Source organism: Uloborus diversus, chromosome 5, assembly GCF_026930045.1.
Source record: "Uloborus diversus isolate 005 chromosome 5, Udiv.v.3.1, whole genome shotgun sequence".
Lineage (NCBI taxonomy): Eukaryota > Metazoa > Arthropoda > Arachnida > Araneae > Uloboridae > Uloborus > Uloborus diversus.
This window is the reverse complement of record NC_072735.1, coordinates 94858551-94878927: the sequence shown is the minus strand read 5'-3', so window position 1 is coordinate 94878927 and position 20377 is coordinate 94858551. Positions and strand designations below refer to the sequence as shown.

The following is a 20377-nucleotide window of genomic DNA, read 5'->3' as shown; positions in this document are numbered from 1 at the left end:
ACCCCAAAATCAGTCCGACTCCGACTCTTCGACTCCGACTTCACAGCCCTGGAAAGTAGAGGTCTTGCAGGTTAAAACGGAAGACCCAGTTTAAAGCGAAAATCAATGTGGTATTTAACATCAAAGCAGCCATTTTTTGCCATCTAGCACTTCACTTAAGTAGTTTACACCTTCAGTATCACCTAACTTGTAGCATATGTAGTAACAGAAAAGAGTGTGGTTGCACCTCTCACTTTTGTTGATTGTACTGTTCAAGGGGAACCCTGCAGTAAATCTATGCCTTCTTTTAACTATGATAACTTTCCAACTTCTTTACTGCTAAAAAAAACTATTCACAGGTCAACTGGCATGTGAGTTTTTATTACCAATAAAGAAATAAAAATCACAGTGTGATAGTACAAAAATATACACTAAGTATAATTTATAACAAATTCCCAACTTCAAATGAGCAACGATTTCAAAAAATAATTGGAATGTAACAATTGGAACCCCAATAAGTGCACTAAGTATAACTAAAATCAGCTTGCCCCACTTATCTTCTGGATTAATGTCTGAAGTTCTCATTTCTTCTTCGGGAATTCTAACATTTTGCTGGATGCGCTTCGATTTGATGCTAGACAACAATTCGTATGCCTGCTGAATGTCGATGAATTTTTCTTGAGCCACTTGTTTTGAGTTTGCATCCTTCCATTTGTCTGGATGCCACTCGCGTGACAATTTCCGATAGCGGGATTTTATCTGTTCTTGAGTTGCAGATTCGCTCAACCCCAGTACCTGAAACAGAAAAACGATAAATAAAAACATAGTATGTATGCATTAAAAAAAAACTAGTAATATTTCTCAATTAAAAAAATAATAATAATATTTTAAAATTAGACTACAGTCGTCCCTCGTTACTTCGCGCTTCGACTTTCGCGGTTTCTCTACATGGCGGTTTATTCTGGTTTTTTTTTCCCCAATTATAGCAATGAGCCTTTATGTTCTCGAGTAAACTTTTCTTACCAGAGAATTACAAATTATGTCTTTTAAGTTAGGTAAGCTCTTCTTAGGGACTGTAGTTGTACTAGTTGAGGGATTGGAGGTTTAAAATCGCCGAAGAAGGTTTATCTCAATTTAACCTTAAATGCTAACTGCAAAGTATAAATCACTGTATTATTACTAGGGGATAAATGCATCTCTAATGGTGTTCAACAATGTACTACTAGCTTTTTAAGCTGTATGCGTAATACCTTTGATGAGGATAAATGTAGAAGAAGGAAGGGAGCACATACGATCACTAACTGGAAATTAATTTATCATTGAACAAGTTGAAGTTGAGCTATTTTCATAGGTTAGTAGTAGTGTGTAAGAACTGCATGTGTGTGTGTGTACTTTATTTCCCAATAATTAATGCGATATCGATTCCATCTAATATATCTCATCTTTTCATATTTTGTCCAATATATTTAGTAATACAAATGTAATGTTGGATAAGGGTGCTGTTTCATGTCTAAGGGGCTCTAACTATGTTAAAAACCTATTTCAATTGTCATCAGTACGTTTTATGCCCTCTAATTAGGAAAATATTCGGTTTATAAATACAGAATCCTACTTCGCGGAAATTCAGTTATCGCGGTGAAGTCTGGAACGAATTAACCGTGATAAACGAGGGTTAACTGTATTTCAAGCTCGCCCTCCTGGTCTTGCAAGCAGTTTCATTCGGATCTTAACAATCCAAGATTGCTTTGGCTCACTGAACTCAATTTATAGCTTACTGCTTAAACAAAGTTACTCTCTATTGTCTATATAAATTGTCATCAACTATCAAGCACGGAGCAGAACTAAGCCCACTTACAAACAGTAACATTAAGTTTTTTGTCCATTAAAAAATATAATACAAGGTAAATAAAATAATCCATTGCAAAAAAAATGCAAAATTATTTCTCTTCATTAGAAAAAGATGTGAAACCCAGTTTGTTTTAATCCAGAGATTAATGTAACTAGCACATAAGTCTCCAACAGAAAAACCAATCGTAGAAGGGACGAATCGGCACGAGTTGTTGATGGTATATAAAGTATAGCTGAGGGGGGGGGAAGTGGGATACAACACACACGCCCGCCTTTTCAAAGTTCTCCGGGGGGGGAGGCAAAGGTCATGAATTCAATGTACTTTATAGGAAAAAAAACATCAAAATGCAAGCAAAAATGCTTTAGTATTGACCATTTTCCAAGAGAAGGCACTTCGCCCCGCTTTCTCGAACGCCGAGTTCCATTTTACGCAAGGATGATCAGTAAACTTGTCCCCGTGCTTGTAAATCAGACAACCATAACTTAGGCATGCATTTTAATGTGCAAAAAAAGGCTTAGTGTCATTTTCATCATTTGCTTTACTTGTCTGTTGCTACTTCTGTTATTCTTACATTTCAGAAACTGCTGCTTTACGACAAAATGCTAAGATTCGAATATGCCGTCTGCCGAAAACAGCGAAATAGAATCATCGAATACCATGTAAAGAAGGCAGAGTCAAGTGCCTTCTCGTAGAAAACGTACAATACATTATGTTTTTCAAATCCAGATTGTCCAAAGGATGGCCTTTGAACAACGCAATCGTTGAAGTCATGTAGAAACATAGCGATTTACCAGATGATCCAGATGTCAAAAAGCATCCTCAATGGCTTCCTAGCCAAGGGTAGAGGTGTAAAAGATGGGGGGAAGGGATATTTGAAAACTTTCAATCAATATGACAAAAGGGTAATAAAAGCACATGTGCACTGACACAAGTCATGAAGCTTAAGATGATTCAACTTATAGAAAGACATGCAGCAGAACATTCCTTTTGTCATGTTGAAGACGGAATGGTAAGTGTATGAGTGTAAAGGTAAGTGTGTATGAGTGAGAACCAAATAAAAGCGAAGACCACCAACCTTATAAGCATTGGCTTCTCCGGTAGGGTCAAGAGCCTCGACCAGTTCTCTCCAAACTTCTCTCCATCCATGCGAGATGAAAACTCGCCACATCTCTTTCATAACTTTCACAAATTCTTGCCACAGAGGGCTCTTGAAGAAGTGTTTGGCAGCCTCGCGACACTTGACTGGCACTTCTTCCTTCCCGTAGGTGATCTCGCAGTTGAAGTAGAGCCAAGAAGCCCAGAGAGACGAGTAAAGCAGACCAGCCAATACCAAGAATGTGATGCGACGCCACAGCGATTTCTGTTGCCGTGGTGTTCTCCTCCACTGCTTGGAGTATGAGTTAAAGAGGCTAGCCGATGCGAAGGAGGTGAGGAAGACGGGAGATTCTAGCCACCAGTAGAGAGGCATAGTGAGGTATGCGCCCAATACGGATGCTTTCAGACGACCCTCATGACGACCGATGTTGCCAACTAGATAGATACCTGTAAAATATAGATATGTACAGAAACCTACCAGAATATTTTAAAACAATAATTGTCAGTGATTAATAAGCCAGTTTAACAACCTCTGCGGCAAGAGATAGTACTAGTAGTCCTGGTAGGTGCTAATATACAGCATGATTTAGAAAAAAAAATCAATTAAAGCCTACCTATAGGACGTTATCTTAGGCTTGCCAGGTTTTCAGACAAAATCCCGCTGTCCCGGCCGGTTTTCTTTACGTCCCGCAAAACGATAAATTTGATTACAAAGGACCAAAAAGGTCAAAAAATAATTAACTGTGAAGGATTATTTAGGATAATTGCTTCATCATTTGTAACATTAACTTGTAAAATTAATACCGGATTGGCATGCGAGGATTTTTACAAGATTAAAACCAAAAAAGTCCTATAAAATGAAAAGTATACATAAATATTGTTCAATTTTTTATTCCTCATTCAAAGTGTTTTTTCAAACTAAAATAAATTGTAAATATTTACATCCAAGAAGTGAAATGTTTAAATTTTAACCTTGGGCGCCCACATGCAAAATTTTAAGGGCTGGGGGGAGGGCTGAGATACTTCACCCATGGTTTAGCAGGATATTTTCCCCATAGAAACCAATTTCAGTACAGATTTGAGACATCAAAATTTGACATTTTTAATAAATTGTTCATTGATGGCAGGAAAAAAAATGTTTTTGGTAGAATCCATGTCAATTCAACAAGGGGTGTAACATGATGGTCTCGGATTTCTTTGAATTTAACATATGTTAAAATTCATAAAAACTTAAGAAATACGTTTTTTTAATTTTTTTTGTTTTGCCCAAAAAAAATTCCTGGGTCGACTTGCAGGCCGCCAAAGATGGCGGTCCTGTCATGATTTCTCACTTGGAATTTCCGTCAAATTGTTTAAAGTCCATTATCTCAGGAACGGTAGAACATATTTTATTGCGGTTTGCTTTATTTAAAAGGATATTTTTTCTTGTTTAAAAACATATGCAACATTTTGAAATTTGTTCTTTAGTTTTTTTTTCACAGTCTTTTGAAAAAAAAAGTTTAAAATAATTTTTGTTTTTTTTTTTTTTTTGTTTTTTTTTTCCCCTAGAAATGCCAATTTTAAAATTTTTTATTTTTTTACAGTTTATTAGTACCACTGAGAACTACGTTCCCTGAAAAGGAGAGCTTTCACTTTTTCGTTTAACAGATTTTAGAATCATTTGAAAATATGAGGATTTTTTAAGGAACTCTTTACGTTATGGCAGACCTGAAAGGTCAAAAAAAAAAATTTGCAACAAGTGACCAGTGAACACTTTTAACTTAGTCATACAGCAAAACTTTCATTTTGAGTCGTTATTTTATTCAGGATATTGAATTTAGTGAGAACGAGATGGTATATTGCGCTTAACGATTCTTTCGGCGCTACGCGGAAAGGTTCTTCGGGAAATGCAGCGAATCGGCTGGAGGCCGCGTTCTTATTTTCCTAAAAAATAAAACTTCTGGATAAAGTGGAGACTCAAAATGAAAATTTCGCTATATAACTTAATTCAAAGTGTTCTCTGGCCACTTGTTGCGATTTTTTTTTTTTTTTTTTTTCAGGTATGCCATTACGTAAAGTGTTCCTTAAAAAACCTTCATTTTTTCAAACGCCTATAAAATCTTCAAATAATCAGTAATCCAACGTTATGAAGCACAAAAAATTGCAAATTATAGCAGACACGTGTTTCGGTGTTACAAGGAACACCTTTTTCAATGCAAAGAAGTGTGAGCTTCTGGATGAAAAGTCATCCGAGAAAACACGGTGGAACACAGTGGCGGATGGGGCCGGCGGGCAGCCGGGCAAATCCCCGGTGGGCCGCCTCGGTTTGGGCCGCATTAAATCTTTCAATTGAATAGTACAAAAAAAAAAAATGGTTTTTTTTTTCCATTTTTTCTTCCTTAAAATACTAGTGAAAAAAAATCTGTCGCCTAGATGCGAAATCAAACCACTTTGCGACATTAGAAAATCTAAAATTGGTTAACTCGTTTTTGTAAACGGATTTCAAATCTTTGTAAAAATCGTAGGAAGACCCTTGCCTTCTTTTAAAAAAAAAAAAAAAACGTCGACTCGTACATGACGAAAGCCTTCTTTTTCTTCCCTTGTGGACCGGCCAACCACGCACTCGGCGCCAGATTAAGCAATCGATTAGCATTCTGGACATTGAACTGGAGTTTTTTTACAAGTTGAGGAATCTAGTTGGGTATTAAATGATGAAAGTTATAAATTGCTGTCTTTTACGCATGCGCAGTAATAAATTAATTGTTTTAAATGTCCATATTTTATCAAATTTTCAGCCTTTTTTTAAAAAAATTCTAGTACTATGCTTCACTTTTGTATGCTGTCAAGTTTTCTGAAAGTTTCGTAAGCTTTGATGAAAAACTTTGCGTGTTATGAGCCAAAAACCTCCAAATAAAATTTGTATTTTTGAAAGAAATGCTTATATTTTCGTGAATATCAGCGATACCTTCTTAAAAGTATGAAAAATAATTGTACATAGTGAGCTATTTACGATGAATGATGACCAAAAAACATTTTTGTTTTCCTCAATTCGTTACTGACCTCCGAAACACAAGGGTGATAAATTTTTTATTGGAAATTGACAGCTGGAGCATACCTGTTATGTGACGAAAGTTATTGGGTGAGTGCAAAAGTTCGTGCGGAGTTGCAATAGATGGCGTTAGAACGGGCGTAACGTGTTGTCATTAATACCACTATCTACGTAAGTCAGATCGTTGGAAAGGTGACATGTGCAGCTTTCATTCCAATCAAAATAATTTGTGCAGATACAAACTGCTTCGAGAAAGATTACTTTTTTAACCGACTTCAATTTAACCGACTTCAAAAAGGAGGCGGTTATCAGTTCATACCGTATGTATGTTTTTTTTTTTGTTTGTTTGTTTGTCCACTCATAGCATCTCACCTAGTGAACCGATTTTGATGATTCTTTTTTTAATGGATAGGGGATGGCTCAACTTAGGTCCCATTACTTTGTTTGACCTTGTTTTTTAGAAAAAAGTTATGGGCAAAAAACAGTAAATTTTATGCAATTTCCCTATTAAATGATATTGTAGCAAAGTTCGCACTTTTCATCCGTGGATAACGGTGGCTCAGTGGTAGAATTCTCGCCTCCCACACGAGCGACCCAAGTTCAAATCCCGACTAGGACAAAGTGAATTTTGTTAAAATTTCGTTTCTACTGTTTCCCGTATTTTCTCGAATGTTCTATTAATTTCTGTATCCCTCCAAGTCTGTAAAGTTCCAGCACTTTCTCAAGTTGTATATAAGGAGATGTAACGTTCATTCGTGGTTCTGAATAAAGATCTCGAGTTGAGACTAACAAGTATTCGCTTCATTTGGCTTTCACATTGTCCTCGCTATCTTCATGTACGCGACAATATGAAACTCATTGTTATAAAAGTTTGGTGCCATATAACTGTAACATTAATAGTAATTGTAATGATAATTTTGAATAAAGGCTTTTCTAAAGCAATACAGTGATATAGAGTCGAACTTCTTACTAGGTAACTTCTTACTTTTACTGAAATATCTACATTTACACTAAAAAGAATGAAATAAAAAAATTTTGAAAAAAAAAATAGAACCGACTTCAAAATCGCTCTAAAAAGTGAAAAATATTTTTATTCTTTAAACACCATCGATAATACTTTTAAACATAATTTTTGAAGTTGGCGCAAAAACCAAAAGTAAAATCCATTGTAACCATGCTTCGTTCATATTGTTATCAAAAAATCATCCAAAGTTAGGAACGAAAAATTTATATCGTTACTCAAATATGCTGTCATCAATGCGTAATGCATGTGGTAGTGGAGAAACTGGACCTGGTTAAATTTATACTTGTAGTTGAGTTATGGTTGTGAATGATTTTCTCGATCATTTTTGCGCCAACTTCAAAAATTATGTTTTAAAGTATTATCGATGGTGTTTAAAGAATAAAATTATTTTTCACTTTTTAGAGCAATTTTGAAGTCGGTTCTATTTTTTTTTTTTTTTTTTCAAATTTTTTTTATAAAATGAGTGTTGATAAAGTGCATTTACGGCATGTTATGCTTTACGAGTTTCGGAAGGGAATAAACGTTGCAGCAGCCGTAAAAAACATTCAAGACGTTTATCAAGATCAAGCACCAGCTAAACGAACTGTGGAAAAATGGTTCGCAAAATTTCGTTGCGGAGATTTTAAGCTGGAAGACGAGCCATGCTCAGGTCGACCTTCCGACATTAATGACGACGTTTTGCGTTCTTTAGTTTAGAATACTCCGCGAATTTTAACAGAGGAAGTTTCTACAGCACTTAACGTTGACCGATCAACCGCTTTTCGGCGTTTAAAAAAAATTGGATTTGATTTAAAGCTCGATATATGGGTGCCCCATTTGTTGACCGAGAGCAACAAAATCCAGCGAATTTCTGCTGCCGTATCTTTACTCGGGCGGCTCAAAAACGAGCCGTTTTTGGATCGATTAGTGACGGGCGATGAAAAATGGGTCCTATACAACAACGTTCAGCGCAAACGCACATGGAAACAGGCAGGTGAACATGGTGACGCAATGGCAAAGGCCAGTTTGCACCCGATGAAGGTGATGCTCTGTGTTTGGTGGGATTGCAAGGGTATAATTTATTTTGAGTTTCTCCCCGCCGGCCAAACGATTGATTCGGACAAGTACTGTCGTCAATTAACTAATCTGAACCGAGAAATCAAACAGAAACGTCCGAGTTTGTCAAATCGCAAAGGCGTAGTCTTTCATCAAGATAACGCTAGACCACACGTTTCAAGACAGACGCTACGCAAACTGAACAGCCTGAAATGGGATGTCCTAACTCATCCACCGTATTCTCCTGATATCGCACCATCGGATTATCACTTATTCCGGTCATTGCAAAATCATTTAAATGGAAAAAAACTTGACTCTTTGAATGCCTTACAAAAGGTCGTGTCTTCGTTCTTCGAATCTAAACCACGCAGTTTTTATGATCGGGGCATCCGTATGCTGCCAGAACGTTGGAAGAAGATTATAGACAACGATGGAGAATGTATCATTGATTGAATAAAGAGTTTTGCTTGCCTAATCACTGTATGACTTTCTTTCACAAACTCCGCACGAACTTTTGCACTCACCCAATACAAAGCAATTTATCATTCATTTCTTGAGAAATCCTTAAAAATGTGAATTTTTGAAAGTGTCCCAATACTTTTAGTCATATAGTGTACATACAGTTCCCAAACACACACACAAAATATTTAATAAAAATGCGAAGCTTTGCGTGATTCAAGTTATTGGTAGGAAAATGCACGAAAACAATTTCATTTATTACTGCCCCCTCCAATAGATTAGTAGTGTTACAATGGAGTCGTTTCCAAAATTTTTTTTAAGAAAATTTTCTGAAAGAGCATGCTAAAAAACATAGAATCTGACCATTTTTTTAAATAATTTCTTTAAGTTTAATATTTTTTAAAAATTACTTAAATCAGTGCTCTTTCATCGTTTAACGTTTCTGCCGATGACATCGCAAATGATGAAATGCCATTCAGTGTTGCCATTCACGGTCCAAAATATTTAATTCGCATCTTTACTCACGTGTATTGGCAACGATATGGTTGATAGCTAGCATAAAGCGCAATGGGGTGGTTTCCTTCAGTCAAACGTACTACTTTTAGTCATTGAAATGGATAGAAGGAGCAAAAAAAAAAAAAAAAACATGGACCCAGAAAATACTTTCATTTTCCCAACAGTTTTTTTAATTAATTTTTTTAAATGTCCGATTTTTCAAACAAGGCAGATCCTTATCACAGCATTACGACGCTGCCAGGCTATGCTTGCCCCAATTGTAGATCAGATCCACACCTATTATATTGTTACGAGTTCGATGCAACTTCAAACTTTCTTTGAATGATGACACAGTTCTTGAGAAAAGCACAGGAGATTTATTTACAGCTATGTACAGGAAATATAGTTACAACTGCTAAATCAATCAGCAATTAAGCAAATATCAATTAACACCATAAACTCAACGATGGCACACGTATTTACATCCAAATACGCAAAAACACAGCGCAAATGCCTCACAATAAACAGAGCAACGAGTCAGACGTATCTCAGACGTTAAAAAGTATAACTGACTCTCCTATCATTCACAAGACGCCCGGCGTTTTATACCAGAAAAGAAATTTCCAGAAAATCCTACAACGTTCTACCACTTTCTCATATTTTCTTTTTATTCTTTTCACAAATCTTATCATTCAGAAATCGGTGGAACGTATACTTCAGACGAATGTTAGGGGATTGTATGAAAATTACAAGAAACTATTTACAGGTTTACGTTACTAAGATAATTTTAGATGAAAAATAATGGAATAAACGCCAAATTTAGCCAGATTACAACAAATTAATCAGAAAAATAATTACTATTTACTTGCCCCTTTCCTAAGGACTGCACGTCCCGGGCAGTACCATTCCCAGAAAGGATGCCAAACTTATATCACAAGTTTACAAATATACACATTAAATAATAACCAATCAGACACAGATAACACAATAATAAAAAGAAATATTCCTAAACATTAAAAGAAAAATTATCTACAACTTTTATGTTATCAACCACGGTTGTTTAAGTAAATACTCATGAACTATGGCCATAGTATGACTATGAGGCTAACCGATCATAATGTACAACCCTAGGATTTGCATTGGATGATTTTTGGATCCTCACTACGACGTCATTCAGTCGGTTAAAGACTTTATAGGGTCCATCCCGATGCGACTGCAATTTGGGTGAAAGACCATTCAATCGGATGAGATTCCATAACCAAACCTTGTCATCTTCGTCGAATTCATGTTCAGTGGACCTTGTGTCGTATCGTGTCTTGGTCTTCTCCGCCGCGATGTTGATTCGCTCTCGTGCGAAGTTATGAACGTCTTCCAACCGGACCTGGAGATCCTGGATGTACTACTGAGGCTATGTAGGCGCATCCGGAGGACGACCGAAGACGAGATCACAAGGTAGCCGAAGCACTCGTCCGAAGAGCATCTGAGATGGGGCATATCCGGTAGTCTCGTGGACAGCACTGCGGTAGGCCGAGATCCACGTGATAACAGGCCAGATAACTCCCCTCCCCCCCCGCTTCGTTACGCCACCAGTCGCCGATCTATGAAATTGGCGCGAAACTTTGAAAGCAGTGCAGTCTACCAGTTAAACCAGAGGTTCCCAACCGGTGGTTCGCGAACCCCCAGGGGTTCGCGAGGTGCAGGAAGGGGGTTCGCGAAAATTTCGGTGCAATGGCGGATTTTTCCTAGTTTGGTAAAAAATTGTAAAATATTTAATTTGCACACATAGTTACTAAATTTTTTTTTAAATTTGAAAACGCGCCAGACTTTTGTATTAAACTCAAAAAAAAAAAAAAAAATCTTTCAGTGGTTTTATAAACTTGGCTAAAAAGAAATTTTCTCATTTTTTTTTTTTTTTTCGATAGACAACAAAAAGAGATATCCTTCCTTCTTTATTGCGAGGCGCCATGCAGAAACGTTGTATTAAGCTGTGGCGGGGATCACGATGACCTTAAAAAAGCGCCATCGCGTGGAGTCAATCAAACAATATACATAATATACATATGTCGAAAAAAATAAAGAATTCTCCAACAATGAATCATAGGGGTATTATTTCTAATCTGGTTGAAATATTACTCGGGAATTTCCGTCGAATTCAGTCATCGAATAGCAGACATGACAGCAAAAGGCTCCAAACTTAAAATTTATTACTGGATTTTACCCATCTGTTCGTTTTCAAAAATATATAACATCAGCATGCTCATAGTTCTGGGGAAATAGTTGTTAACAGACGTATTTAGAGATACTTTAGAGATGCTTGAAAACAAGTGATTTTGTTTGCAATTGGTTTTGCTACGTGAACTTGCTACTCTGTTTGTGAAGTTATAATCGTGTTGGTAATTTTTATGATTTAATAACTTTCTGCTGTTATGGATCGATGGTTGAAAACTGGTAGTTTGGTTGAGCGACAAATGGACAAGCAGTCAATCGATCAACCCTCAACATCAGCAGTAACTTTCGAATCAACACAGGATATTGAAATAGATAGCTGTAATGAACTGCCGCCTCCCCCGACTAAACAGAAAAGTGAACTAGGGGAGAAAAAAGGAAAAAAGCGAAAATATGACAGTGACTATTTACAAATGGGCTTTTATTTTACTGGAGAAGAGTCTGAACCTAGACCGCTTTGTCTTCTCTGCAACGAAGTTCTAGCGAACAGCAGTTTGAAACCGTCACTTCTGAGAAGACACCTCGAAACAAAGCATCCGACACACAAGGACAAACCTATCGAATATTTTAAAATAAAATTGGAATATAATAAAAAGTGTAGCGTCTCTACGTTCCTGTTAGAATCCAACGAAGATAGTAAAATGGCCCTTGAAGCTTCATATCGAGTCAGTTATAGAATTGCAAGATCTGGACAGCCACATACAATTGCAGAAAATTTAATTGGACCGTGTGCTAAAGATATTGCTAAGTGTATGCTGGGAGAAAAGTCAGCAAAAAAAATTGACCTGGTTCCGCTATCAAACAACACAGTATCACGCAGAATTACTGATTTGGCAAGTAATGTGGAGAAAGAACTTGTGAATAGAATAAAAGAGAATAATTTTGCGATCCAGCTTGATGAGTCGACTGATGTAGCAAACGTTGCAATATTACTTGTCTATGTTAGGTATATTTTTAACGATACAATTAAAGATGTACTATTTGCAAAACCTTTGAAAACCAACACAACTGGAGAAGCAATTTTCGAACTGGTCAACAGTTACTTTGAAGAAAATGGAATAGATTGGTCTTTGTGTGTGGGTGTGTGCACGGATGGTGCAAAATCAATGACAGGAAAATTTGTTGGCTTTGTGGTGCGAGTAAAGAAGATCAACGAGAAAATTGAATGGACTCATTGCTGCATTCATAGACAAGCATTAGCATGTAAGCGTATTCCCGCAGAATTATCCGCTACTTTGAATGATGCGGTAAAAATTGTAAATTTCATAAAATCACGTACCACAAACTGCCGTCTATTTCACGCGCTTTGTGAGGAATTGAGAAGCCTTCATGTTACTTTACTTCTTCACACAGAAGTTAGATGGCTTTCCCGTGGCAAAATTTTGATACGCTTATTTGAATTGAAGTCAGAAGTCCAAGCATTTTTTGTTGATCATCCATTTCACTTGTCCACTTGCATATTCGATCCTCTTTGGATGCAAAGGCTTGCATATTTAGCTGACATCTTTTCAAAATTAAATGAATTAAATCTATCCTTGCAAGGTGCAGTTGTTAATATTTTCGTTGTATATGATAAAATTGAAGCTATGGTAAAAAAATTGAATTTCTGGATCCAATGCCTGGAAATGGGTGAGTTTTCTTGTTTCACTTCTCTTAGTAGTTTTTTATCAGAAAACTCAATGAAACTTGATGAAAGCGTTAAAAGAAATGTATGTGAACATCTGCAACATCTTGAAGTAACTTTTGACGAGTATTTTCCTAATAGGCGTAACGTCCCTCTCTCAAACAACTGGATACGCAATTCTTTTGAAGGAAATCCATGCTTAGAGAACACCCTGACATTACCTGAAAAGGAAATGCTCATCGAGTTATCCTGTGATAATTCATTGAAAACTACCTTTAAAGAGCTCTCGTTAATTGACTTCTGGCTCAGTGTAAGAAATGACTATACCGTTTTGTCCAAAAAAGCAATTCGAATTTTATTACCATTTTGTACAACATATCTGTGCGAGAAAGGATTTTCCTCCTATACTTATCTCAAAGATAAATACCGAAGCAGATTGAATGCAGAGCCTGATTTAAGACTCAAACTGTCAGACATTGAACCAAACTTTCAGTTTCTTTGTTCCGTCAAACAGCCACAAATATCGCATTAAGGATTTTTTCCCCAATTTAAAGTATGCTTAAAAAAAATAGTTGGTTTATAAAACTTCTTGTTTATAATTTTTCTTGTAGATGTAGTTTTAACTTTTTATTAATGTTTGCACTTAATGATATTTTACAATTATATTTTTGTTTATTGCAATCAAATGCTGCAAAAAATGGAAAGCAAACATGCTGTTTTTTTATTGTTTCTTACATGTTACTAATTTCAACATCAGGGGGTTCGCGAACTTTTTTGCCTGCTCCAAGGGGTTCGCAAAGAGAAAAAGGTTGGGAACCGCTGAGTTAAACAATAGTGCTTCTTGCTCTGGTTGAAATAGATGAAATAGGAAATATGTAACTTCGGCTGCACATTTTTGATTACAATACTGTTGGATTTATCTCATCCTTTCCACGTACCGGTATTTAGAGGCAATTAAAAAATACATATATAATATAAGTGTCTGCTGAGTGCAAGTGAGTCAGCGGTTTCCGCTTCCGAACAACCTGCATGTGAAGAAAAAAGCTGGCGCCTAATGGAATAAATTTTAAAGTTCGGAGGTAAGTACTTTTCTCAGATAAACAAATTTACATTTTATGCAGTTAAGATTACTTAAGTTTTCCTCCATTACACAAACAATTGTCAGTTTCCTTTCTGGTATCTTTGTCTGTAATTTGTAATTTCAGTATACTGCTTTAATATTTGAAACGGTTAACTTGCAACTTTTTGTTTCTTTATTTTTTCAACTTCGTACACGCATTTATTCGAAATGGATTTTCCAAGTTGACAATATACATATGTCAAAATTTTCTGCAAATATACTTGTTGCTATCAGAAGCAACGTAACTTGGTGTTGATATTCAGTTAATATGTAAACAAGTTTATTGAAGCAGGCTTTTAACTGAACTAATCTTATATTTTCCGTTTCGATTAAATTGTTTCATACGCTAGCATGTGTTATTTTGATCAAAAAACATTCCTTGATGGGCTTCCGCAGTTCTGAGATAGAAGATTAGATTTGAACGCCGGAGGTCGTGGGTTCGATACTCAAACATTTCCCCCTAACTACGCCCCTGCAATGTTATTCAAACAAGCTGGTTCTGTGCGTAAATTTAAAAAAATATATATGTTTTTTTTTTCACTGTTGTCTTTAAGTTTTATGATATTTATGCACACATTGTGGTTAAGTTAACGGTATTCATAATTTCTAGGCTTGCGAAAGATTAATTTTGAGCAGTGGATATGCAACGTGTTTTTGCCAAATGCTCTGTGCTTGTTTGTTTATTATCACGAAAATGTCTTGAACTACATATTTTTTGAACTCCTTGGGTTTTCTGTTAATAAGCTTTCAGGAACTCTGAAACTGTAACATAAATTGAATTAAGGGGCTGTCTATAAAGTATTATGCAAACTTTTGAACAAATTCCCCCCCCCCTTCCTCTTTGTTACATGTAACGCTGTTCAACATGAGCATATTGTTATAAACAACGCGTGATGTCACACTTGTTATCCCTTCCCTTTCCCCTGTCACAAAACTGTCACATTGATTTCCTAAAAGACCATACTCAGCAAAATGTTGATCTAAATTTAACATATATGAGGTTTTAAGTATTAAAGAAAGTTGCTAAAATGGTCATTCTATGAAAAGTTTTTTGAAAAAGGTTACTTTGTCATCAATTAATGCTTTTTAAAATAAATTTTCAAAAGCCTAAAATGATGAACTATTAAAGCCCCCTCCCCCACACACACAAGAATCATTAGCAGCAGAAAACGCTGAAAATGGAAAAGTAGCCGAATTCCAAAAAAAAAAAAAAGGCTGTTTAGATATTGAATACATTTTTTTGATGTACAACATACAGTATTCATGATGTTGTATTATTCATTCTTTAATTAACGTTTTTCAAGTTGAATTCCTGTGTAATTTTTCGAGAGTGCCCACCGAAGGGGGGGGGGGCGGAATCATAGTCTCATAGTAATGATAGCTTTTCAACGGCTATAGTTATAAATAACTGTGCCCTTGAAATTTTAAGGGAGATGGAGATGTTTTTTTTTTTTTTTTTTTTTTTTTTTTTTTGAAGTTTTCATAATTGAAGGGGGTAGGGTACCGTCTACTTTGGGGGATGGCAACCAAGCATTCACGTTTTTTTAAAAGCATAAATTTGCTCAGTTAAGTTAACATTAATAATCTGGTATTATGTACTTTAATTTGATGTTATGTCTTTGAAACATATTGCAGTCATGTTTCCCGTTTTCTTAAGTAAAAATGTTTATTTATTTTTTAAAATTTCATTTAATTCTTATTCAAATACAATAGTAATATTATTTTTTGTTTTGATGTAATTGTAAAATGAAAGTTCATTTATTTATTTGAATACTTCTTAAGACTTAATGTTTCAATACAATGTACGAGTAGTTAAAATGCGATTAGTTAAAAAACAATTTCTAATGAAAAATAAAACTGTGTTTATTTATCACTTTGTTTTAACATGATTGTAAAATAAAATCGTGTTTAGTTATTTGAATACTTTGTAAGACTTATAAATGTTTTTATGTCAAATACTATGAATTAAGCTCAGTGTATTTTTTAATGTATGGTTATGGGTTCCTTTTTATGTTTTCAAATGAAAAAGTAGAACTTGTAATGCTACTAAAATAACAGAAGTCAATAATAAATAAACCAAATAGGTTTATTTAACCAAAATATTAATCGAAGTGCTCACTGCCAAATATCATTGTGGATCGGCAAACGGCGGTGACGTTATTTTGCTAGTTGGATGGCCTTCCTATCTCGAAGGCCTCGGGTAGGCCAGCAGGAACAAAGGTAGCTTCTTGTCCTAATCCTATTGATTTCTGGAGATTGTAAACGAGAGATTATTCAGGATTGCGCGGTTAAATCTCTCCACCATGTCGTCCGGTTGTGGGTGTAGTGATGTTGTCCTAGTTTTCTTAATTCTGAGAATTTGACATAGGCGATTAAACACAGCAGAGATGAAATTCCTCCCTTGATTAGAATGAATCTGGAAAGGTGTTCCATATCTCGAGATCCAATGCTGGACTAGAGTCTCTGCTACGGTGGTAGCTTCTTGATCTGGAATGAGATATGCTTCGGGCCATTTGGTGAAATAGTCAATGAAAACAAGGATATATTTGTTCCGATCAGCACTTCTTGGTAGAGGGCCCAGGATGTCCATCCCGTTTCGTTCGAAAGGAGATCGAACGTTGTACAGATGTAGCTTCCCTGGGCTTCTTTTCTTCGGTCCTTTACGGGCAGCACAGGCGTCACAAGAATGGCACCACTTCTCCACGTCATCCTTCGCCTTGCTCCAGAAGAAGCGCTCTCGAACTTTATTGAGGGTTTTCAAGACACTAAAATGTCCTCCAGTAGCACTACTATGTATTTCTTTCAGAAACATCTGAAATCCTTGATCGGGAAAGTAGTAACTTCCACCTAAATGTTTTGCCATCGTCAGATTCCCATTTTCGGTAGAGTACGCCGTTCCGTAAATGGAGTGAGATCCATAAAGCCCAGTATCTTTTTGTTGCAGGACTGAAGATGGAAACGTCCTGCCAGCTAAGTCGCCGACTGTCACTTTCCATGAACTCCAAAATTGGTTTTATGACCAGGTCTTCATGTTGATCTTTTCGAGCTTGGTAGTCACTCCATGGATCAGGTTCTGATGATGTTGAAGTCACTGTCATCGATAGTCAGTACGGCTAGTCGTTCCATACTGTTTCTCGATTTGGGAACTATAGTGGCAGTTCTCAGGACGGGATCTTCTTGATAAAGCGTCTGCATTAACGTCAGACAACCCTTTTTGATGCTTGATCTCCATGGCATATTCCTGAAGCCGCTGTATCCATCTGGCTATCAGGCCTTCCGGATTTTTGAAGTTCAAAAGACAAGTTAACGAGACATGATCTGTTATGTCTGACGAATTTTCCAGGCTGAGGATATGAGAGAATAGGCGTTGATATTAAAGCCTCTTTCAGTCGTAGAAATGCGTCTTCGCATTCTTTCGACCATTCGAACTTTTGCTTGCTCTCCATCAGCTTATGCAAAGATAGTGCAATGTTGGAAATACCCTTCACAAACTACCTGTAGCACGTGCAGAGCCACAGGAAACTTCGCAGCTGATGGACGTTTTCGGGACGACTCCAACTCTTGACAGCAGATACCTTTTCTGGATCGGTTTGTACACCTCAGAAGAGATGATGTGACCAAGGTAGTTCACTTCTCGGCGGAACAAATTACACTTGGACGGGTTTACAGATTGGCTTTCTTAAGCTTTTGCAGCGCCTTCCTAAGATTAGTCAGATGTTCTTCGAAACTGCGTCCCACGACGATGATATCGTCTAAATAGACCAGACAGGATTCGTAGGAGAGTCCTCTTAACACTGTCATCATAAGACGTTCGAACATAGCTGGTGCATTGCAGAGGCCGAAGGGCATCACTTTAAACTGCCATAAGCCTTCTCCAGTTGTAAACGCTGTCTTCTCTCGGTCATCAGGTTGTATCTCAACCTGCCAGTAGCCGCTCTTCCAAGTCCAGGGTCGAAAATCACTTGTGTTCGGAAAGAGTGTCCAAGGTGTCGTCTATGCGTGGAAAAGGGGAACTGTCTTTCTTGGAGATTTCATTTAGCCGTTGGTAATCGACACAAAATCTGGTGGAGCCATCTTTCTTTCGGACCAAGACGATGAAAGAGGCAAAAGGACTGGACAAGGGTTCGATGACGTCATTTTCTTGCATCGCTTTCAGGAGGGTCTCAACCTCTTCTTTCTTGGCGAATGGTAGTCGTCTTGGATACTGCTCAATAGGGTGCTGTTCTACAGTGTAGATCCTAAGCTGCGTTAAATTCGTACGGCCAACATCCTCCGATGTAGATGAAAACAGATGTTTGAAGTCGTCCACCAATTGTTCCGCAGCAGTTCTTTGATCTTTCGATAGTGGAGCACTCCCAATTAACTTCGACGTCAAGGACTAAGAAGACACAGTCTCGGCGGAATTGATTCTTCTAATGATGCAGTTTACTGGAGTACAAGTTGCCAACACTTCACTTTTCCGGATATTCCTTTGCCTTGCGCTCACGTTGGTGACTCTCACAGGAATTACATCCTTAGAAATGTCCACAAGCGTAGATGCTACCAGCACTCCTTTGCTTAGGTTAGGGTATTCAATGAGGCCAAACCGAAAGCTATTACTTTCTTCAATGGAGCCCGCCGTTAAAGATTCTGTTCTAGAGGGTACGATGAAGTCAACTTGTGCTATTATTTGATGAGCGGATTTTACATCATTTTCTGCGTGGAAGATGGCTATGTCTTCTCTTATCGAGTGCAGCTCATTAGCCTTGAATTCAAGGGTGAAGCCATATTTCTTTAAAAAAGTTCAATCCGAGAATGAAGGAGTTCGTGATATCAGGAACGAATGCCGTATAATGGTAGGTGGCATTCCCAAACACTATTTCCAAGTCCTCTTTACCTTCAATCTCGATTTTGTCACCTGTCAGTCTGGAGACTTACGCGTGGCAATGTCCACATTAGTTTCAATCCAAATTCACGATCCACATCTGTCCTAATGATTGTCCCATTGGCTCCAGTATCGACAATCAGTTTGCAGGGATTCCCATTTACATGTGCGTAAATGAAAAGTCCATTACTGCCACTACTAGTGGAAGAAATCTGCAGAGCTCTGGTGGTGTTGATTTCCTTCCCTCGTAGCTTGGCGAGTCGGACAACTCCTTCGCAGGTGCCTTTCACTACCGTATTTCCAGCACTTATGCTCTTGTTTCTTTTGGGCATTTATGCTGTTCAGATGTCTCGCCAAGTCACCGAGTTGTCTCTCAAGTTCAATAAGGTGGGACGACCTAGAATCAGACTCATCAGCTTCCAGAGGCCGGATTAGATGGCAATCCACACGGGTTGCTTCTTGGGCGGCCTCGTATTTCATCGCATACACAAAAGCAGGTTTGAGGTTGTTTACATCCGCCATCCGGAGGGCCCTCTGGATTTCAGATTGCCTCGAACATCTGCAGAACAGTCGCAAAACGCCAGATGAGACAGTCTCTCGACGTCCGCCGCTAGCTTTTGCGGGGATTCTCCTGTTTTCTGAAAACGGGATTTTAACTGGAGTCGACTGAAATCTTTCTTGCACTTCTCACCGAAGCGAAGCTCCAACGCAGATGTGAGGGCGGCGAAATCGAGGCGTTCGCTGTCCGGAAGAGTCTGTAGAATGTCCGCTACGTCACCTCTCAGGGATGCTGCAAGATGGCAGGCCTTTGTAACAGAGTTCCATCGATTTGCTTCGGAAACTATTAGGAACTGGGTCTTGTACACTTGCCACGGGGATTTGCCGTCAAATGTGGCGCGTTTGATTGAAGGTCGTGTAGCTGAAGGTACAAAATCACCAGCACTGCTTCCAGACGTCACCAATTTCCTTTCCAGATCTTTAAAGATCTTTTCTTTAAGTAGATGAAATTTTCTATCTTCTTCCAATTTATTTTCTACAGCATTGAATTGGCCTTCAGTGGTATTCAATTTTTCTTCGATTTTGTTTTCCACTGCGATGAATCGGCCTTCAACTGCCTCAAATTTTTCTTCAATAGCATCAATTCGATGTTGTATGTCATTACATTTATTTTTCATCAGTCTTTACCGAAGTAAGGTCGTTTTTAATTTCTTGTTGGTTAGAAGTTAAGTCATTTTTCAGCACCGTTAAATCACTTTTTAATTGTTCTTGATTAGCCGCCATATCACTCTTCACTGAGTTGATTGAGTCAAGAAGTTGTTTTAATTGATCATCCATTGCACGAGTAATCACCATCAACTGTCCAAAGTCACACTGATTACTTCAAGAAAGTCCTAAAGAAGCCCCACGTTGGGAGCCAATAGTTACGTGTTCGATGCAACTTCCAACTTTTTTAGAATGACGACACAGTTCTTGAGAAAAGCATAGGAGATTTATTTACAGCTATGTACAGGACATGTTGTTACAACTGCTAAATTAATCATCAGCAATTAAGCAAATATCAATTAACACCATAAAATCA

At 37.4% G+C, this 20377-nt stretch overlaps 1 protein-coding gene across 1 annotated transcript in view; it reads right to left on the bottom strand.

Annotated features, from left to right (window-relative positions):
- Positions 1-339: 339 nt before the first annotated feature.
- LOC129222158 (dnaJ homolog subfamily C member 22-like) overlaps positions 340-20377 on the bottom strand; it is a 38040-nt gene continuing 18002 nt past the window's right edge. Inside the window, exons 2-3 of the mRNA XM_054856615.1 lie at positions 2904-3370; positions 340-774 (exon numbers count right to left, since the gene is read on the bottom strand). Of these exons, the coding sequence (XP_054712590.1) occupies positions 340-774; positions 2904-3370 (902 nt within the window). The remainder of the gene's footprint in view (positions 775-2903; positions 3371-20377) is intronic.